Source organism: Mastigoproctus giganteus, chromosome 2 (genome assembly GCF_048544385.1).
Source record: "Mastigoproctus giganteus isolate SK-2022 chromosome 2, ASM4854438v1, whole genome shotgun sequence".
Lineage (NCBI taxonomy): Eukaryota > Metazoa > Arthropoda > Arachnida > Uropygi > Thelyphonidae > Mastigoproctus > Mastigoproctus giganteus.
In genome coordinates, this window is record NC_143576.1 from 197,046,656 (window position 1) to 197,070,411 (window position 23,756).

The 23,756-nt window shown below is 35.6% G+C and overlaps 1 protein-coding gene and 1 non-coding gene across 2 annotated transcripts in view; both read left to right on the forward strand.

Annotated features, from left to right (window-relative positions):
- LOC150089894 (A disintegrin and metalloproteinase with thrombospondin motifs 16-like) overlaps positions 1–23,756 on the forward strand; it is a 93,038-nt gene extending 69,282 nt beyond the window's left edge. Inside the window, exons 17-23 of the mRNA XM_090389692.1 lie at positions 1,615–1,859; positions 6,972–7,125; positions 9,510–9,636; positions 13,450–13,657; positions 13,813–13,992; positions 17,862–18,072; positions 23,396–23,756. Coding sequence (XP_090245818.1) covers positions 1,615–1,859; positions 6,972–7,125; positions 9,510–9,636; positions 13,450–13,657; positions 13,813–13,992; positions 17,862–18,072; positions 23,396–23,502 — 1,232 coding nt within the window. The 3' untranslated portion in view covers positions 23,503–23,756. The remainder of the gene's footprint in view (positions 1–1,614; positions 1,860–6,971; positions 7,126–9,509; positions 9,637–13,449; positions 13,658–13,812; positions 13,993–17,861; positions 18,073–23,395) is intronic.
- On the forward strand, positions 712–783 carry TRNAD-GUC (transfer RNA aspartic acid (anticodon GUC)). Its single transcript has one exon. It is a non-coding gene; the product is annotated as a tRNA-Asp (tRNA).

A 23,756-nucleotide genomic window follows, 5' to 3' on the forward strand; every position in this document is an offset into this window, starting at 1 on the left:
ATATCTCTATTGAGGAATACGCTGACTTCAATCTCTCTTGGCATAAGCACATTACGAATATTGCTTCCTCTGCATCTAAAAAATTGGGTTTTCTCTTTCGCCCTAGGCGTTACATCTTTCCCAAAATAAATAAATAAAATAAAAAGAGCTGTTAACTCTGTACGAATCGCAAATCCGTCCCACCATGGATTATTGTTCCTATATCTGGGACGGCGGCCCCAAAACTCAGGCTTCTAGATTCCATTCAAAAGAGGGCAGTTAGGTTAATTAATGATTCATCTCTAACAGAACCTCTCCACTCTCTGCAGCAGAAACAGAACATCTCATAGACTTTCTGTTTCTGCTGCATGCCTTTGCTATAGATACTTGCATGGACACTGTTCTTCTGAATTGGCTTCTATAATTCCCGCTCCCACTTCCAAAGCAGTCTGAACACGTGCCCCAACCAGTCAACGTTCTTTTACTGTACAACTTCAAACTCACAAAACCAACTTGTCTTTTACCTCATTTATTCATTGAACTTCCGTTTTCTGGAACAACTTTCCTTCATGCGTATTTTCTGAAAATTACAATCTACTGAAGTTGACGTCTAATGATAAAAAAATGTCTACCTTCAGACCATGCACGGTACTAAGCACTATCAGTTCTAATACCTCTCGTGTTCGAGGTTTTCGTAAAAAAAGTAATAGAAAGAAAACCACTCAATCGCATTCCTCGGTAGTATAGTGGTAAGTATCCCCGCCTGTCACGCGGGAGACCGGGGTTCGATTCCCCGCCGGGGAGTTGTTGCTTTTTACTATCCACTAACAACCTTCGTGTTGCATGGTGGGTAAAAATGGGTAAATACGTCACCATCGTTTCTTGGCCCATATCTATCCAACCATGGATGATATTTTCCTTAAAGGCCTGACGTAGCCGAGCGGTCATGAGTGAGACTGCAATAGCACGCACTCTTTGATTAAATCATTCTCAATATTTATTGAGATGATTTAATCAGTTTACAGTAAATCATCTCAATAAACATTGAAATAATTTACTCCATAATTTATGGAGTTAATCCACTGTCCTGGTGGTCGTGCCGGAGTGTAAACAAGAACATCTTCTATGAGAGAGAGGAGGTCACTTATTTATCGAGAACTCTAAATAAAATAAAAAAAATGATGATAATAAGCTAGAATAAATCTTCAGCTACAGTTTCTTTCGTCTTTTTATTTTTATTATTTTTTTTTTATTTACAGTATTTTCTCATTAATTTTTTGATGAGGTCTCTTAAAATTCGCCAAACGTAAATATGCGCTTTTATTACATTATACCGCCATCTAGTGGCTGATTGTCATACAAAACAGTTGATCAAATGCAGTTATTAAAAAAAAAAAAAAAATACAAGTACAGTACTGCCTGACTAAATACTTAAATCTTTTGTATCAGTACAATGTTACCTCATCTATCAATTATACATATTTCCTTTTTCCTTCCACTTTAAAACTTTAAGCACATTACTCCACGCCTGATGCACAATGTGTAACTAATACAGTACTCATGTATTGTAGTACACTAGAATAACTTTATTTTAAACTTTTTGTTAGATCTTTATCTTAATTTTTCTTCTTTTAGGTTATCACGAAGTCGTGAGCATACCTCGAGGTGCTAGAAGAATACACGTGACCGAAGATCAAGATACCAACTCTTACTTGGCTCTACGTAATACCACCAGGAATTATTACATAAGCGGAGGATGGGCGATAGATTGGCCTGGGAAGTACCGCGTGGGTGGGACTGAGTTCATTTACCGACGCTGGTACCGGCAACCTGAGTCGTTATATGCACGAGGGCCGACGAATGAGGAACTCATTGTGGAGGTAGTTAATAGGTTTTCAATTGCCTCGATTATTATATACTGATCATTTTATAATCTCCATAGATAGAGATGGATGAACTTTCATGAGCGATTCTAATCTTAGAAATCATCTTGAAGACAAACATAAATATGCATAAAAAACTTGTTTGTGTGTGTAAGGCAATAATAAGTTAAACCTAAAACTGTTATAGCAGGCGTTCATTCACAAAACCAGTTTAATTTTGATGCAATTTTTATTATCTATAACTTTTCATGTTTATTTTTGGAAATTAAGCTTGCAAAGTATGAAAACTAAGTTACGGAAACAGGTTACCATTTACTTAATGTTATTTACTGACCTCTTCTTATTGGTTGCGTTGATAGAATAATCAACGTTGGTTGTAATTGGTGTAACTGTCCAGGCGCCTGCCTTTGGTTTAAAGTTAGAAGGGCCACAAGAGTTAAGACAATTAGTGATTTAAGTTCAGAGATCTTGATAGGTGGGAAAGAAAGGGAGAGGCATTTTTGGACAGTTTGCTTCGGACGAACAAATATCTCGTCCAGACTCTGAATTATATCAGCATGGTAGTCTTAAGGGAAAAACTAACAAATTTGCTTATTAAATAAATTACAGAACACTAATTCTCCGTTAAATTTAAAATGTTTATTCCATAGTATGTAAACTCACTGAAATACGTTTGAAATGAGTACCTGTAGATCTTCTTCAAGATCAAGTTAAGAAAAATTAAAAGGAATTAAACAGTGAAAGTTCATGAATCAGTAGCGTCAAGAGTAGTACTACGTGTGTTAAGTTCCAAAGCAATTAAGGCGTCAATATATTGTATGTGTATATTGCATGTATTTATTCTGTGATATTCTGTGTTCTCTGGAAAACAAGAAAACCCTAGTTTCCGGGAGAAAAATGCATCCTCTCCTGAGACCGATTAACATAGCCATTTTAAGAAATGTCCAAAATTGCATTGCGTCGTTGATGGGATTCGAAAACTTGGGGATTTTCCGCCAGGTACAGGGTGGATAGTAATTATATCCCATTAACAGTGCACTACGCGCAAGAGAGTATTATGGTTACAGTTGTTCTCCTTCACCATTTAGGAAGTAGTCTACGTTTGAATTTGTGTCCCCTCGTGTGTGAAGTCTGAGCAAGAGGAAGGAATGCATCAGCACTGAACTTACTCAACTATTCAAAGCCTTAAACATCTCAATCCGATATTGCAGGTGCCTAGTCTCAAGGTGCTGCAATTTGTAGAACTGGAGCCTTCCAGTAAGAGCACCCCTTTGTTCTCCTCACTAATCTCTTTGTTCTTCCCTACACCCGTTCCAACAGATCACATCCTAAAATGAGCTGTCAAAACCAGAATGTGGTACTCAAGTTGTGGCCTGACCATTGCCTTCTAAAACGAAATAATCACCGCTTTATCCCTGCTGACAATGTTTCTATATATTATTGACAAAAGTAAATGAGCTGTCCTGGCAGCCTGTCTGAAATGCTCAGAGAACTTTATAACTGGCTGCACAGTTACCACAGATCTTTTTCATTTTCCACTACCATGAGCGTAGTAATGCAGAGTTGGTATGTTAATCTGGGATTAATAAATAATAAATTTTCTGTTTATACTCCGGGACGACCAAATGGTCAGAGGAATTCTGTTACCTATGTGAAATACATTCCATTGTCAAGTTAACCTTCAGTTATCACTTCTCAACTGCCCTCGCGTGTGGCACAGTTGGTATAATCACTGTCCATCCCACACCGGGTGAAAAAGACACGAATTCCAATTCCATCAATGACGCCAGGAATTTTTATGGACCCATTTCACAACGTGGTTGAGTTAGTCGGTCTCAGGAGAGCAAGGTTTTTTTCGTCCAGCCAAACAAGTAAATCGACCACAGAACGCATGCAATTTAAGGACATAATAGAAATGGACAGATGAGTTGGTTGTCGGATGACCCCAATATGACAGTTTTTTTTTTTTTTTTTTTTACTAATTCCTGACAAACAAGATTTTCTTCTCAGCACATAGATTTCTTATCATCTCTTCCTGCTTCTGAGTTTGCTAAAAAAGTGCAAAGTTTCTTATTGAAAACTTCCTATAAATTTATAAGGAAAAAGAAAATTGTCTCTAAACCGTGTGATGGAACAGCGAATTATCCATTCATCTTGTGCAAAATCATTCACCATGCTCGTTGAAACTTTAAACAGCATTGACAGTGGTCAAGTTATGAGGTTGATTGACTATGGAATATCTATAGAAATCGAGATAGACAATATGTTAAGCCTATTGCCTATCGAAAAAAATAAACCTGGCTTGCTCTTATTCAGCTTTCTTGTCACTCGGACCCTTGGGAGAGCAAGGTTTTATCCCTCGTGGATAGCACAGTTGATGAATCTCTATCCTTCCCACTCCTGATGGAAAAGACTTCAGTTCGAGTCCCGTTGATGACGTGAGGAATTTTATGGGTCTTTTTCACAACGTGACTGAAGTTAGTCGGTCTCAGATGAGGGTTGAGTGGATTTTTCTCCCGGACACTTGGGATTTTCGCCCAGCAAACAGATATTCGACCTCAGAACACGCAATTTACGGACAGTATACACCCAGCAATATGGCCTTAGTCGCTGTGCTCCTAAAACCTTACTACAACCACCCTTGGGATTGTGTCTATAAAATTACCTGCAACGAAATGCAATCTCATTTTTCACTCCGTGACATTATGGCAACGTTATCCATGACAATATTGAAACTTCTGGTAGGCAAGATACTATTAATTTAATTATGGAAAAGCTCTTTTCAGATGATAATCATTCAACGGATTTTCAGGAACATGTTTTTTTATGCACTGGTAATTCAATTTAAGTTACTGGAGCTTAGTATCCTCTATTTACTCTAGAAGAATTATCTTCGTTGATTAAAAATATAAAATGTCTCTAAGAGAAGGGCGACGAGATTGGTGAGCAATTGGTGAAAAAGGAGAAAGGCTTAAGTTCTGAAAATTGCATCGTCTAGAGACTAGACACTTGCGAGGTGATCTTATTGAGATGTATATAGGATGCTCACAATCTCAAGGATGCTCACAATATATTCCCAACCCATAATTATACTCTTATATAAAATAATAAAGGAAGCAATAATATTTTTATTATTTTTTTTCCTTTATTTTAGTCAAAAGATCAATGAAATCCAACCCCCCTCCCCATCATAAGGTTCTAAGACGTAAGGTTATTGTAATCAAATCTGCTGCTGAATTGCACTCTGTGCCCCTTTCAAGAAAACTCGTTTCTGAACTTTATTTTTATAGCACTTTCAATCTTCTTAAATAATTTAAACTTTTTAATCAGTTGAATGGTCACCATTTTATTGACCTAACAGCCCTACTACAATAAGTGCCTTCCTAATTCAATTTATGTATAATTTACTGTATTTCGATTCAATTAGTTTAACTAATCTTTTTTTATTATTATTTTTTTATTATTATTAGCCATAAGGTGCAAGGAAGCCTAAGGCTTATGCTGCACCAGCCAAAAAAAAAAAAAAAAAAAAAAAATTCCCGAGTTACCCTGAGAGAGAGCGTGTCAGAAATAGAAAGGAATCGCCAAATTATAAATTAATCATTTGTAAATGATTAATTTTAGTTCTTTTAACCCATCACAGTTACCTCACGTGTAACTACATATTCTTTTATTCTTTGGCGCCCTCTTGGGTAGCACAATTGGTAGAATTGCCTTCCTCTCCGCACGAGGTGGAAAAGATCTGCGTTCTTATTCCGTAGATGATGTGAGGAATTTTTATGGTCCTTGTTCACAACGTGGCTGAGTTAGTCGGTCTCAGGTAATGACAGCATGTTTTTTTTCCTTTCTCGAAAACTTGGGTTTTTCGTCCAGCAAACAGAAAATCGACCTCAGAATAGATGCAATTTATAGACAATATAAACGGTGCAATATTATGGCCTTAGTCGTTAACGCTTTTATAACCCTCTACAACAACAACAGCTGTTTACTTGTGCATGTGGTGATATTTTTAAATGACTTTAAAATTGAAGGGATATTTTGCCTTTAATCTTAGTTGGCCTTCCCACATTATTATTATTATTATTAGCCATATGGTGCAAGAAAGCTTATGCTGCACCACCCAAAAAAAATTCTGAATTACCCTGAGAGAGAGAGAGAGAGAGAGAGAGAGAGAGAGAGAGAAGGGAATCACCAAGAAAGAGAAGAATGATGATATCCAGCTTAGGATCCTGGGTGTGGCAAGCTCATACTTGTATTTAGCTCTTCTGTTATGTGGAAACTAATAATAAAAAGAAAATAGAGAAAAATTATTTTAATTTATAAATCACACAAGCACAAGAAAATGCGGTTATTTATTTTCAGTATGAGATTCTTACCCATGGATCTTTGTGACAATGAGTGATAAGGAGGTCTAATTCCGCTGACTGCTTTGCAGTGATTTCAAGATTTAGTCCTGAGGGAAAAATCGCTTCCTCATTTTAAATCAGCACCAAAAGGAGATAAACGAGAAAAATTTCCCCCCTTTGTCGCGGGTTTTAAATCAGGAAACAAAATTTCGCACAGGAATAGATAGCAAAACGGCATTCACTTAACCCAAAATCATGATTAACAGCCAATCACTGAAGAAGTGGGAGCTAGATCTGCCTATTACTCATTGTCGCAAAGATCCATGGGTAAGAACCTTGTACTGAAGCCTAACCGGAAATGTTTTACTTTTAGGATGCAAAAGTTTTTGAACAATTTAAAAATAAGCATGTTGCTCAGTGGCAGATCCAGTGAAAAATGACAGGGGGCACCATTTTGTGCACTAGAATGGCGATCATATTAGCATCAGCATCCGTGTTGTCAACTGACATTGGTCAGTTGAAAATAGCTGAGCCACAATGCAAAAATAGATAAAATCCTATGTTAACAATGAAAAAAAAAAAAAAAAAAAACTTTTTTGTAGCTAAAGGGAATTTAAACGATTGGTGTATATTTTCCAAAAAAACGACAGGGGGATACATGCCCTGGTGCCCCTACCCTGAATCCATCATTGATGCTGCCACATGGAATTGAAATCTTAAAATCAAAAAGAAATCTAATACTGCTTGTGTTCCCTTTTGCTAGATACTATGTCAAGGGTCACTGGCCCCAAAGGTGTCCTTCGAATTTGTAATACCCTACAGAAGTAACCAGTCTCCTAGCCAAAGCAATCAGAAAAGATTTAAACATTTCGAGTGGAAGATGATTAATTCCAGCTGTTCCTCAACATGTGGAGGAGGTAAGCAAACACTATGGTTGTGATAATCATGCTAGAAAGCATTGTTGTTCTTCTTCTGTTATAGAAAAAATCATTTTCCAACAATGTAACCAGTTGATTGTTAATTAGTTTACATTTGTAAAATGATAATGAGTTCTATGTGACGAATTCTTTGAACTAAGCTACCAATTCATTGCACTGTAGAAGAGCATAGTTATGTAATAACTATGCTCTACTAAACCTAATACCCCAAAAACCCTACATTATGGGGAGGGGGTTTAATATTCATAGGGGCTCTAAAATAATTAAAAAGTATCACTCAAATTAAAACATCTCAAAAATGTTTTATAATTGAACTGATGGTAAATCTCCAGATTATGGGTGCACTTCCGTACTTTGGCGAGAAAGAGAGGATGAAGGCACCACCCAGTTACTGCTTCCCGCTCTCCTCCTTGCGTGCATGTTACAGGTGGATGTCACATGATATCACAATGTGTCCGAGCTGAAACAAAGAAAAAGAAGTGAATATAAATGCAAATTTTTTAAAACAAGTAGCAAAAATTGACACCAGACACAACCACTGATACTTCTAGCCCGTACATTACTACACGATTTCGAGTGCATTAACAATGAGAATTGCTCATGCAAGCCTACAAAAATGCTTTTGGGGGGGGGGAGAACCGTACATTACTTGACAATTCCACATGCATTAACAATGAGAATTGCTCATGCACATCTACAAAAATGCTTTTATTTAAATATTTTTTTTTATTTTTGTGAGCTGCTGCACCAAAATTTCTGCTTTTGTGACTGTACATTACTAGATGATTCTGTGTGCATTAAAAATGAGAATTTCTCATGCATGTCTAAAAAATACTTTTTTTTTAATATTTTTCTGGGGGCTGCTGACCCCAGACTCCTGCTGCTATCAAGAGAATCTTATACTAACAACTAATACAATAACTGCAAAACATAACCAAATCATCAAAAAAACTACTTGAATACAAAGAGATACTAATTGAATCACTAATTGAATGATTCAAAGAGATACTAATTGAATCACAATCTCCATTCAATTACAGCCTTACATCCATCCTTTTTCAAACCATACATATTTTGTTGCAGTCACTTGTCCAACTGGGGTTGAACAATAACAAATTAAAAAAACCACGGAATTTTGACAGCAGCAGAGCAAAATATCCAAGAGCAGCAAAGTGGCAATGACTAACAATAACCGAGCACAATAACAACTAAACAACACGACGAAACAAAGCAAATGATAATTTCTTATTTACCATTAAAATCAGAACTGAATTTGCATCCAGTCAAACAATCAGAAAGGTAAATCACACATTCATGGTAATCACCCAATCACAGAACTCAACCGGACAATCACTCCATTCTTCGGCCACGCCCGCAACATAGTGACAAGGTGTACCCATAGTCTGGAGTTCATCCGAACTGATATTATAATAACATGCAACAGTAGGTTTTACTTTAAGGTATGAATATGATTATTTGCAGTGAGCCTTTGATTTTCTGGTGCTCTACTGACAGAGCAGTACAGTTTTCAAAATTTGATATGGCTTATCAATAAATACTCATGCACACTTATGTATGTTTATCTAATTCATAACAAAACAAAGGTTGTTGAAAAAAATGGTGACATTGTGTTGGTGACTAGATCCAACAGGCCAACTGCCTTGTTGGCAAATCTTAGCAATGTTCTTGAATGCTCTTCATTCAGAATCACTTCTCTTCTTTTGGAAAATAACCTTCAATCAAAAATTCAGTATGGACTTTGTCCCAAGATAAAAGGAAATGTCTTGGTGGACTTTCTACAGTATATGAAGTGTGCGTATCACAAGTATTATTATTATTATTATTATTATTAATAACAATAATGCTCTTGTATTTGTGGACCTGTTTTTTGTGGTTGCCCCATGATTCTATTATTGGACCTTTCATCTGGAATTTATCTGGACCTTTCATCTGGAAGTTGGACAAATGGCACCTAAAGGACTTCAAAAATTATCATTATCTTGCATATGTAGATGATCTTGTCCTTCTTTACAGAAATTCCAGGTTTTAGTTAAAGATTAATGCCAATAAGATCCTAGAGCAGCTTCTTGAATGGTTTCCATCAACCACACTAATGGAGTTTTTAAAGGGTATACTTTCTGCAGATAGACTTCCTCTTGTTAAACTAAATGATGTATCTCTACTATCTGTTACAACCACCAATAATATTAAGCATTACTTTATCTTTAAGTACATCATCTTAATGATAAATAAATGTTCTCTCCTTGGTTGAAGTGTTACTAATATGTAGTTTTCTTTTTTTTCTAAGTAGATTCATAATTAACTTATTTACAAGCTTCTCATTTTCATCATATTCATTACAGGGGTCAGAAATGTGTCACCTCGCTGTTTCAATTCAAAAAAGCAAGAAGTTCCTGGTTTCCTGTGTGATATCATTCTTAAGCCACGTGAGAAACAGGTGCCATGTAACATTCAGCCATGTTTAACTAGGTAATATTTCGGATAACGCAGCTCTTTCGTTCTTGCTCTCCACCCTCTCCCTCCTATTAATTTTCATTCTTATGGACTACAGCACAATAATAATAAGTCATCAGCTGATTACTCAAATTAATGTTTCACACTATGTGTGACAGTAAAAAAAATAACAGTAAAAACTTTGCATGCTGATATTTAATGGCAAAGAACATCACTAAAAGATCCACTAACATCAAATTTAATAGTGTTCCTGAACAAACACTGGTAAGTGTAAATTGAATAATAATGTTAGTAGCATTATATTTCTGCTCCACATAAGTACACAATACATTTGCCTTATATTAAGAGGCATCGCTAAATAGCACATATTAGTTGATATTACCCTAATTAAGTTGTCAGCACACTAGATCGAAGACTGGATGTCATTAGATGTTAATACTGTTCAAGTAGCAGGTGTGTGTGTGCTTGCAAACTGTATGATATTTTAAAATGGTGATGCAGCTAATAGTATGCATAAAGTTACACAAAGCATGTTTTGTGGCTGAAAGTAAATGTTTGAAATTCATTGCCACTCGGGGATTGAAATGGAACATAATAAAGTACATACATGACAAATCTTATGAATCAGAATGGTGTTCCAGTCCACTCTATTCTGATCCCCTTCACCACTTAAACTTTTATGATGAGAAACCATGCCAGAGTGTCACGTGTATGTGATGTCAATGACTCGTGAATGTTGAAGTTCCTCCCAAAGCTCTGTTGGTTGATATATAGCATTGAAGAGGATGGTACAATAATATAATGCTACAATCAAATTATGATGGTATGTATCCATGAGAAGCTGTGTTAGAAGAAAATGTAGGATTTAGTCCAAACTTCCGTTAAAAAGGCATAACACAATTCTCTAGTGCACTGGGAAAGCACTCTGTTTTTCAATTGCACTAGAGACTATGTTGAAAAGTAAGGCACTCTTAATTTTTTTAATATATTTTTGAAATTTCAAATAACATATTTAGCATATGTTATTTGATTTTTTAAAGAAGTTTTCCAATTTCCAGTGCAAATCTTCGACTAACATTAAAAAAAAAAACGACACCCAACGCATATGGTATTTCTGCTGACCAGCGAATGCTTTTGACTGCCTGATGATTGCCTTCTTGGTTTTCTTATTGGTTAAAAAAAAAAAATTGCGCATTTTACATTAGTACACTTGTTAACAATTCATACCTCATGTTAGTCTAATTTCAGTGATCTACTTTTCTTTTATGTACTGAATTCGCATTAAATCATTCTTTATTTCATTTTTTGTACATTTCCTGTTGAACATGTTTTTGAGACACAGAAGTTAAACAGCAAGCTATCCAAGTGGAAAAAAGAAATAGACAAATGATTTTTATGCTAATATTATTATTTACTGCCATTATTTTACATAATAAAATTATAAAATATATTTATTATATACAGTATAATTAACTGTCTAATGTGGAAAACTGTACCAGCAAGTATGTGATGCCTTTACTTCATCTTCGGGTTTTATGGAGAAAAAAAAAGCAAGGAATAGTTTAAAATGGGACATTTTTCAAAAAGTTATTCCTAATTCTGGCATTGTATAAGGTCAAAAAAAATCTTGCTATCAAAAAAAGTATATACAGGCAATTCCTTCCCACTCTACGAGTTATTTATTTCAAGTATCAACAGAATCGAAAATATGAACGTTAATTACAATAAATAAATAAGTGCTAAATATTGATAAATATGGCATTTCAAAGCACATATAATGCGGTGCTACTGCGTGTGCATTTGTTTGTTCAGGAAGAGATAAGGAGGGAGGACCAACTCAAAGAATTTTGGAAAGAATTCTATATTTTAGATGCAATCAAAATAAAACGAGCATGAGATTTGTGTTATTTTGATTACAGAGATCAAAATTACAGAAAGAAACATGAAGTGTGTTTGGGATAAACTCTTTCATCAAGTTATTGATAACTCTGAAGGATTTCAAGAATCAGCAGAGATCGTACAAAATAAAACAGAAGTGGCAGTAAATGTTGCTAACCAATTGCAGCTTGAGGTTTCTACAACTGATGTCATTGATCTGCTTCAAGTATACAATGGAGAGCTCACAAATGAAGACCTCACTGAAATGGCAAAATGTGAAGATGCTGAGGCAGAAGAAGGTTTAACAGCTGAAACTTCTGTTCGTTCCTTCACTCTCAAGGGGCTTGTTGAAGCTTTTCAACACAGAAGAAGCAATTGAGATTTTCGAGTCTGAGTGCACTATAAAAGCTGCTAGAGATTTAAAAAATGCTTATGCATAATACTATTGTGAAATTTATAAAGAAAAGAAAATACTGTCTTGGAAACAAACGACTCTTGAAGCATTTCTGAAGAAGACGATTACTCTTTGTGCTTCCAAAAAACTAGCAACGAATGATGAACCATCAACGAGTGTGCATTTAGCTTTTGATGATGAAGAATAAATATTCTTTAACATTTTTATGACACAATTTCTTTATTGTTATAATTTGCTTGATTTTAAAGGCTAAGTTTTCCTTTCTTTGGATAAATAAATCATTATTTAAGCATATACTATTCTTTTGTTGACCTTTACTTAGCATTACTATGGTAAAATTTCATCGTTGACAATGTAACCCGTTTTTTAACATTACGTCTATGGGAAATAAATTCCCACTTTACAAGTTTTCACCTTACAAGCACATGCTTGCAACGAAACTCGTAAATACAACCAAATTATTTCCCAACCAATTGTACAACCAAATCTCAGAATAGCAAGTGGGTGAAAGAAGAAAAACCTGATACTAAAATTCACACTGATGTAATTCTAACAGATATTTAACTTCCTTCTCCTATACTTATCTTTGATGACACTCAGATGTCTGGACAAAATCACATATCTTTATTAGGGATTAGCCTGATTTCTAATCTCTCTTGGCATAAGCACATCACAATATTGATTCCTCTGCATCTAAAAAACTAGGTTTGTTTTCTTGCTCTTGGCTTTACCCTCCTTTTAAACAACTACTCAATCTATACAAATCTCAAATCCACCCTACCGTTGAATACTGTTTTCAAATCTGTGGTGGTACCTCCTAAACTTCTCTTAGTATTGCAATTTTTTTAACTTTTTGATCATCCAAACTCCTATCCATAACACTTCATAGCAACAGCTTTGGCCCCTTTCCTACTGTTATGTAATGAACTATCACAAGTGTACTAAAATTGAAGTCATTACATATTTTTTTTAATGAAAAAATCTTTTAACAGAGCATTCCTGCTTACAATCATATATCCATAATGTATGGTAATATCTTATTTGACTTTCTCCTCTCCTTCACTAAATCTTGGATATAACAATGTGTGAATCTTGGATATACCAATGTGTGTGTTATAAGTATAGGAGAAAAGCTTTCTTCTCAGGGAAAAGAAAAAATTGATGGAAAGCTTTATGTTTGTATAGCAACATGGCCGAATCATGTGGACAGTGATGCATCATGTTCAAAGTTCCAGTACTGCATGCTCAATGTAATGATGGTGAAAAAGGAGACAGGTTTGAAGTCATTTACACCTGGACACATATATTAATGGTATTCCCCCTTTGCCCTGGAAGAAAATGTCTAAAATAACAACACAGATTAAACAATATCTGGAACAGAGGATGACATAAAGACATACTATTATTTCACTGTACATACACTTTGTGTGCACTCTGTAATATTCTAATTTCAGTACAATCAAATAAATTTGTAAAAATAAGTTCTGGTTACTTAATGAGTTCTCTTCCTATATATATATATATATATTTGGCAGGTGGGAAGCCAGCCCGTGGTATCCATGCAATGAAGTGCAGTGTTCCCAGGGATGGCAGTATCGAACTACACACTGTGTGTACTGGAATGGATCCATATCAAGACCTATGCCAAAAGAACACTGTAAAGGGCTGCAACGTCCTATTAGAAAACAGCGATGCAAGAAAGAAGATTGTAATTCAGTGTGGATGACAGGTTCATGGACCAAGGTAGGTTCATAAGCACATTCACATACAGTACAGAAGTGAGAACACATTTCTTTTATATTAAATATAAAAGATATAGATTAAATATTAAATATATAGAAATAGTGAATCATATTTAAGTACAAATCTGATTTCATGGGTGACTTTCAATGTTACAGTGCCATGGACCATGTTCTTTTGGTGTGCAAACTCGAACTGTCACATGTAGACCAGGTAACCTATCCAATTTATCTATATGTCCAGAGGGATCTCGTCCTCCCAGTGTCCGCCCTTGCAGAAACACTGAATGTCAGTTTCGGTGGAGAGGTGGTGTGTGGGTTACTGAGAAATGGAAAAAGGTATAACCTCTAAAATCTTTCAGTGATTCCAACTTTCTTCTATAGAAAAATTACATAAAAATTTAAATAATAAACCAAAATGCATATTAAAATTATATACTGCTATAAGATGTTAATTGAAATTATATAGCAGCTGGCCTGATAGCCTTTGTACCTAACTACCATTTTGATTCAAAATGACACATGGAAATGTAATTCGTTTCTTGTTTCCCCCTTTATTATCTTTCTGGTTACTTAATGATTCCTCCTTTTGTCTGTGCGTTTGTTTGGCCTGTATTTGAATTAGGCCAGAACACCATTCCAGTTGATAAATTTATGTCTTAAAATATCAAGTTAAAAGCATTTTGGTTGTTAAACTTACCAAAAAAAATTTCTAAAGTGTTTAAGATAGTCATTCTGATTACAAGTTTGAGTGTCCAAACCATGGTTAATTATGGTGTCTGATTTTCAGAAACAGTGAAAACTGGTGCACGATGGTTGCACATGTTGAATAAACATTTGATAAAAAATATATTTAATCTTGCTTTCTTTGAAAAATTTCAGTGTTCTGCTTGTTAATATTTTTCAGTTTGAGTACTTGTTCTCGAGTGGTTCTCCATTCTTTACCAATAATGCAATGTTTATTACTTAATGAAGAAGACAGTACCTCAGATTATAAAGATGTTACAGCTTATAGTGCATTACTTATTGATCCACCCTTGTATATTCCAAATTTTACATACTTAATTTCTGTAAAATAAAGTTTTAGCCAAGATCAGGTAATAACGATATATTTTTACTTGATTACTTGTGATATACACTGCATCTTAGCTGCCAATTTATTCACAAATTTTTGATGGATGGAAAAATAATATTGTCTAAAACCTATTACTAGACAGGATAAGTCAAAAGTAGTTTCACAACTTTAAAAGTTGTCAAGCATAATTACTACAGTCATTGTGTACTAACATTGTGCTAAAAATAGTACAGTTAAAGTCATAGTTTTCATTCGTTCGTTACTGATTGCTGAAGTAGTCACCAACAGCATGACTATAGTGTAAACAGAAATAGCAACATATACTGGTGCAAAAGAGCACAATGCATTTTTTGGATAGAAGAAAAAGTCTATGAGATTAATGTGGGGAAGTGAGAAACTCAATGTGGTTTAGGAACATGTCTGAGACAGTCCCAAAGTTAATGTTTTGTGCTGCAAGCTGCAGAAAGATGTACGACATTCAAGAAATTCTGGAGAATTATTTGACTCTGCAAATTACCCAGAATGATCCTGGCAATAATGTGCTTTTCCAGCAAGATGGTACTCCTCCACTTCCCTATTTTTGAGGCTGTTTGGATCTTCACTTTCCAGGTCAGTGGGAAAGGCACACAGGTCCAATTCTGTGACCAGCTTGCTCACCAGACTTCATACCACTGGACTTCTTTTTATAGGGTTATGTTAAGGACCAGATGTACAGTTGCTGCTTGCCAACTAATGAGAATGACTTGAAGAGAAGGATCGGTGTCACAGTATATCTGGTAAGAGGTTGATTAACATTTGAATGTGCTACATTACTGCTGGAGGTCAAATTGAAATGTCATAATGGTTATTTTCACTGCATCTTCAGGATTTGTACTGATTTTCTCCCAGTACAATGTTTCTTCTGTGTGAAGATAATGAGTTGTTTAAAGCACCAAAAAAAAGGCTATTTCTGATACTTTGTATATTCAAACTTTGTTCCAAATTTGAAAAAAATTAATATCTTTAGTTATCTTTAGCAATTAGAGAACACACACACACACACACACACACACACAAATTTTATTTAGAGTTTGTTGGTTGATGGGTTGATTTTGTGCTAAGAAAACTAAAGTTATGTTTGTAAATTACATGTATTATGGTTAGCTTGCTTGTTTTGCTGATGAAAAACCTCAGTTTCTAGGAATAAAAATATTGAAACCCACACCTGAGACTGATTAATTCAGCTATGACATGAAAAAAACCCGTAATGGCACCTCCCATCTAGACTTGAATCCAGGCCTTTTCTACATAATATAGAGGGATAATGATTGTAACCACTATACTAGTCAGGTGACACTGGTAAAGCTGCTGTACTGCTAGATCTGCCACTATGATGTGAAGAGGGAGTGACAGTCATGATTTGCTATTGTTATTAAAGAGAAAGGTTGCAAGGGCTTTAAAATGGTATAGCTATTTTAAAGGTGGGGATGATCAACCTTTTCCTAGGATATCCCTTGAAACATTTTTTTAAAGGACCACATATCCCTGGTAATCAATAAATAAATAATGCACAATTACCCACACACCTGTGCATAAGGAATGGGGGGGGGATGTATGATATACACTTGTTATACTACCAATTAAGCATTAACACACACCTAATATAATTTTTCTGGTGTTTTTAGATCTGAAGATATGGATGGACTAAGTGACAGCCATTTCTGGCAATGGTGTGTCATGGAGTTCCTGTTCATATCAAGTGATCAGTTGGCTAGATCTCTTCATTATAAACTCCTGGCAGTCTATAGGGATCAGACAATTGGTGAAAGTAATGTCCAGAGGTGGCTCCAATGGTTTTGGGATGATTTCAACATCAAGGACTAATTAAGAGCCAGAAGACTAACATCTGTCGCAAACTGTGAAAACGAAGAACTCATTGACCTGCTCATTCAAAATAACAGGTGCATAACCACCAGACAAGTGATGGATGCTGTGAAAATATCGCGGGGAAGTCTTTTGACCATCATCAACAGGCTGGAGTACAAAAAAATCTGTTCTCAGTGGGTGCCAAAGCTGCTCATATGAGAGATGATGGCTGTGAGGAAGGAGATCTGTGAAGATCTGAAGGTTGGTGCTGGCAGTCCTGAGTGCTTTAAAAGGATCATCACATGTAATGAAATGTGGCCCTTCCATTATGACCCACAAACCAAATGACAATCTATGAAATGGGCACACCTGACATCACATTGTAAACAAAAAAGTTAAAACTTTCCAAATCATCAACAACACTTATGGTCACCTTCTTTGGGGATCGAAATGCATCATTTTTATTGATTTCTTGGAAAGTAAAACGAACATCAACAAAGAAAGATACTGCTTGTCCCTGAGAAAGCTTAATGAGCTCTGAAAACCAAAGGACCTGAACTGAGTCAGCAGGATATCAAGTTTCATCAGGATAATGCAAGGCCACACACTGCACAGAGACACTGTCAAAGATTGCCCAGCTGGTGTAGAGCAATAATGCCTCACCCACCCTATATTCCTGACCTCATCCAATCGGGGTTTTTTTTTTTTTTTTTGTTTGATAGACTGAGTGCATACCTGCATCATGCGGTTTTTGAGAATGATATGGAACTCATTTCTGACATTAAACGTTGGTCTAAATGTCAGCCCCCTCTGATTTTTACCAAAGTGCTTTCACTGTGTAGAAAGAATGCTGGGGAAAATGCAGCATGTGTGGTGGTTCTTACATTGAATGATATTTTCACAAAGTTGAAAGATTTTATTTTATGTATGTGAACTATGGTTATAGTACCTCAGATTATAAAGATGTTACAGCTTATAGTGCATTACTTATTGATCCATCCTTGTATATTCCAAATTTTACATACTTAATTTCTATAAATAAAGTTTTAGCCAAGATTTTATGGTAATGATCTTGGATAAAATCATTAATCATTATTTGACATTAATGACAAAATCATTAGCAAATAAATAAAGACCAATTAAAGTACTGCCAGTGAATAAAAAACAAGTAGCAATACTTTATCTACATTTGCACCATTAATTGCATAATAAAAATGCTCTTTATATGAATGTATTTAGGCCATGATTAAGAAAAATGTTTATTAGTTTTCTTCTTTTGTATATGTAGTGTAATGCAACATGTGGAGGAGGATATCAGATGAGAGATGTGAAATGTGTCACTGTACATCATCCAAACATTACAGATCCATTAGTAGGCAAATATACTGAAACTTACACAAATCATTCACCTGCAGAATCTTGTGATCCAAAGCAAAAACCTAATTCCATTCAGATGTGCAATATTTCAGAATGCCCTAAAATGAAGGAGAAACAGTCAGGTAAATAATATTTTTTTTCCTTCTATTTTTTTAATGTCACTTGGTTAGCTGTCTATCTGTCACAGTATTGTATCTCTGGAACCACTTAACCTATTGACTTGAAATTTTGCATGGGTTTGTATATCATGTGGGCCAACATAACGGCATATTGATCGTTGTTGACAAAAATTTGTCAACGATCAATGGGGAGGGGGGGGTAAAATGTGGGAGGGCAAAAATGTTGTCGATAACCTATAGCTTATGCCACGTTGGAAAGAGCTCAATCAGTAGGTTTAAAATATCATTTTAAAATATTTTTTAAATTAAAAATGGTGGCACCAGACAGGAAAATGTGAGTAATTTTCATGTTCCCCCCTCTATTTCTGTTGCTAATGGAGCTAAAAATTTAAAAATCACATTAGCTATGCGTTAGTTTTGTTGTTTAGTTAGTTAGTTAGTTTTGGTTCTACCCAAGCCTTCTTACATCATACATTCTAACTGGCCACGATTCTTTGAATGCTTGTCTTCTTCAATTCAATCTAGCAACGTCAGATACCTGTTTCTGCGGCACCTCCGAAGACTGGAGTCATGTCTTATTCTTCTGCCCAGTTTACCAAGATTTAAGACAAACATTATCTAGTACAGTGCATAATTTCTCTCCTGGAAATGAAAGATATCTTATTGCAAATCAAAATGCATTCTCAACTCTACAGGAATTTGCTACAGGTTTTCAACAGATGATGCAGATTACTGAGCTGACTTATATACTCAACAAAGCTACTTTTTTTTTCTTTAATAATAATTATTATTTTAACATTTTATCTAATTAAATTTATTATTTATTTATTATTATTTTTTAAATTTATTTATTTTATTTTATTTATTTATTTTTTTGAAACATAATATTTTGTCCATTAATTTTTTTCCCTAAAATTGTTAATTGTGCTAGTCCCTTGGGAACAGGGGTTTTTTTTTGGGAACAGCAAAAGAAAAAATCTTTTCTTAGTTGTTTTTTTTTTTGTGAATCCTGCCCCTAAGGGCAGGATTTGCTGGTCTCCAGTTTATTAGAGATGGGATTTTAAACTGCTTGTACCCAGATTTGGGCTTCCTGGGTACAGGAACTGCTGGCATCCATTGCTATTACACTTTCTCCAGTGGATGCAGGATTCTTTGTGGTATTCACACCACCTTATGTGATTATAGGAGACTGCTGCACCCATAGGCCTTGTGCTTATTCCTATGGGTGCTAGAAATATTACATTTAGCTTAGTACGTGTATAGTTCAGCCCGCCTCCTCGTGACATGGACAGGTACTGGGAAGCAGCCTTCCTGGTAGCAAAGTGGCCAGAAACAGCTAAACAACACAACGACACACATACTACACAAAATAACACTACACTAATTTCTGGCCGTTATTGTTATAGTTATTATTTGTTTTTTAGGAGCATTAGCAACTAAGGCTATATTGCTCAAGGGATATGTGGTGGTCATTCCCTGACCTTTCCGCATCCTCCGTATTTGGTGTGCTCGAACCCCGGTCCAATCAAGAAACATGTGCTATGCACTGCTGCTCCTGCCCACCTGGCTATGGAGGTGCCTCTCTGGCCATACAGTCTTGTATATCATCACAGAGAACCATGAACTAATGTTTAGGGGCTCTCTTGCATAAGACACAACACATGTCCACATTAGCTATGCATTATTCGATGCTTATCAAGGGAAAACTATTCTGATTGAAATCTATCATTTACTTTTGTGTTAAAATTAAAAAAAAAAAACAATTTTTTATTGCACTTTGATAGTACACTTCTTTGTACTAAGTAACTCTCCTTTTCGTGACAAAAAAGGTTGCTAAATAGTTAGTTAATAATTCCATAAAGGTCATTATTAAATTTTGTGACAAGAAGTATTTTTTAACAATTTTCAAAGCCGGAGTTGTCCTGGCAAGGAAGTACTCGGAGAGCCAGTATTGAGGTGATGGTGGTGGGGAGCCGCCTGCGTGGAGTCTTGCACGGTCCTCACCTGCCAGTTACTTCTCCCCCAAGACTTTAATCCTTCTCCAGGAAGAAGTCGGAGTCACTTCTCCCATCTTTGTCATTCACAACAACTGGAAAGACTCAAATAGACAAAATTTTCATTAGTTCCTCAGTTTTAGGCCAAGCCGGGGTACTAGAAACGTTTTTCAGTTACCATAAAGCACTCTATTTGAGATACTACGCTAATGACCATTCGTGACTACGGGCCCTTCATCCCGAGTGCCCAGAACTCAGTAGTTGACCAATTTATTAAAATTACAATCCAAAGAAACTCAATTCCAATATCAACAAGAATTGTTTTTCTTCTCAAACTGATGCATGCTACTAGAACCTTCAATAAGTTATTGTTTGGGATTGCCATAAAAAAATAAAATAAAAATATAGAGAGGCTGAATTTTCTTTTCATTAAACTGGACAAGGATATTCCACAATTTTACCCAAACAGATAGAGCTCTCCAAGTTTATCTGTACAGAAAGCAAGATTACATGATTGTTTGCCAGAACTGCCTGTACAGTATGCTGCACTGATGAAGATGAAACTAGTGGGATGCCTGTTAGTAAAAGTTTCAGTGATGCACACACACATTACAAGTTTACTTGAACCACCAGTATTGCACAAGGCCAAAAGGAATCTTTTCTTTTCCATTGGACATCATTCTCCACAGACTTGAAAAATTGTCAAGCCCACAAAACCACATAGGTTAGGAAACACTGGCTTAAATTACAATAAACTGCAGTTTTTGCTTTTAAAACTTAGGTTTCTTTGATTAGTGAATTTTATTATCATACAGATTTATTCTTATCTACATACATATAATTTACAAACTCTCAATATCCTATAAGGCAAAAGTGGGTCAAGTATCATACACTTAATTAAGACTGCATTCTGTTGATAGGATGTTCACAAAATTTAGCCTGAAATTGCACTTCACAAGTTGCAACTCTAAACCACATTAGATAAAATTTCATCTGATGTGGGTGGACAGGTATCCTGTTATTGGAAAATGATATAAGAGAGCAAGTTTATAAAGCATCAGCATAAAAAAAAAAACCTTCCCACATCACTTGGTTATCTATTTCAATAGTTTGCCTAGTTCTTCCTTGAATTTATTCAAACTACCCACTTCCACAACTCAGGTGGAAGTTTGTTCCAGCAATCAGCCACCTGCTGGCTGAAGGTAAACTTTGAACAAAAATTTAGGCAGAATTGTCTTAAGTTTCTATCAGGTTTTGAATCTGTTTCATTAATGTAATCTCTTCTAAAAATATTTCTTGACTAAATGTATGAAAAAGGTGGTTCATGCATCGGTAATGCGCTACCATCATTTCTACTACTTAGGTAGTATGCATGCATTGTTCAATTATATCTCATATTGTGAACCTTCACGAGTTGCAGAGGTATTGCACTGCTTTGAATAAGTAACGCTTCACCAGTGGAAAAGACCAATGTTACTTATTCTCAGCGGATACTGCCACCCAGATGGCACCGTTAAATATCCCTGTAAATAGTCATGCATGTATGGGCTTTTATGATCATTTTTTCCATGTCAGTACAACAGGACCTTTGCTCAATAATTTATTCAAAATGGACCATATTTATAGTTATTAATATTTAAAATATTAAATGTTTATTGCTTAAAAATCTTATTATTCATGTTCTATTTGATATGAATTCTGAGTTGTGTTACATAAATGTTTTCATAATTTTTATTTTCATATTCATTCCTAATACTATCTAAATTAACATATACGGAGGGTTGATTCAGCCTTTATATATAACGATTTTGACAGTCCTTTAAAACTACGAAATTCTGTGCCGCCACCACCGTTGTTGTGTTCTATTTGTTTTCCCTGCTCATGACTGTGATAGTCACGATGCCCGTGACTATCAACACGGCATCGCAATTTCCATTGAAGTAAAGTGCGCTGCAAAACTGCCATGTCGATCTTGTCCCATTCCTGCTGGCAGACTTTCCACAAACCTTCAACAGTTATGGGGCGGCGGTTTCCAAGAGCTCTTTTCAAAAGTCTGAATGCGCAAAAATCCATGGGTGCAGCATCAGGTGATTTAACAGGAATATATCTTCAAACGGGATCGAACGAATACCTGTCGCCGCTTCCATTCTCCGCAAAAAAAGCGTAGGGGGAACATGACGTGTGGCTGCACGCCTTATCCTGATGCACTCATACCTTTTCAGCGTCAGAACCATACAATGTGGGTATTTTACATTCAAACAACGGCTGTAGAACTTCAGTCTAGTAATACACTGAGTTGACTTTCATGTTTTTAGCAACTCTACGCAACTCAAATATGCCGTTATAACAAAAACCGACTACAATCATAAATCCTCGGCCAAAACTTTCCTTGCACTGACGCGCCCATGTTGGAAAGGCCTTATCACCCTGTGGATGGTAATAAATTGTCCAAATTTTTTGCATCAGAGAGGTATAACCACACTTTGTCTAATGTTGCTACAAATTTCCACCTTTCAGCTGCCAGATATTTTTCGTAGAGTTTTTGGGCATTGACCCGCCACTCTTCAATGTGTCTTACTCTTAAGTAGTGTACTGTATACCTTGACACTATATACATTGATTCTAATATTTCAACTTCTTCTCCAGTTGTAAATTTTCGTTGATTATGCGACAAATGGTTGACTGGGAGGTTCCCACACGTGACGTTATAGCTCTTTGGGTTTTTGGATTTTCGCCGACAACGAGCGACTGTACTTTTCGTACTACCTCTCTCATTCGACTTGGAGCAGGTTGCAGTTTCTTCAGTGTTTTCTGCCCACTTGCAGCAGCATCATGGAATTTTCCTTTGTCATTCAAAACCTTATGGATACCAAACTTCGATACACCAAAATTTTTCGACTTGCACCTATCAATAATTTTCACATAATTGTACCCTTCTTCGGAAAGAGTGGTTATGTAACCTTCCAACCATGGGTCCAATTTCCGAGGCATGTCGACATTAAAACAACTTCTACAACTGATGCACCTGTTCATAAAATTTGGGACTATGCCTGCGCGAAAAAAAAAAATTTACATTGCTGCCATATGTTGCAAGCAGGATTAATATCAAAATCGTTATCAAAAAGCTGAATCAACTCTCCATATTACTGAACCGTAATAAAGTTGCTTGTTTTTATGAACTAAGACTTGAAATTATTTACATATGATTCAGACCTATCTCTGCCTCATTATTCTGGATTTCTAAGGTCTTATGGCAGTTATTAATTTGGAAACAACTTGTACAATTACTAATATTGATAATGATTTTGACATTTATTTTTTTTTCACCACAGAGTGTCAAGATACCCACAACTGGTGCTCCACAATACAAAAACATGGTATGTGTAAGCAAAAGTTCTATGCAAAAGTATGTTGTAGCTCATGTCAAGTATTTGTATGACAGGGTCATTAAGAAGCATGGTCTACTGCTCATTTCATCACTGCCATCTTTCATCCTCTACCTCATATTGAAGTATTTTGTCTTCTCTTTATCAAAAACTGGCTCAGTGAGACAGTTCAGAGCCTAAAAAATAGTGGCTCACTTTACATATGGTGAAGTGATTGTCTTGTGACATAAAAAGATCTCAATAAGTAAATTGATTTGTTCATTTTGTTTAGAACTTTTTTAAATAAAAATTGTAAATTAGACTGATA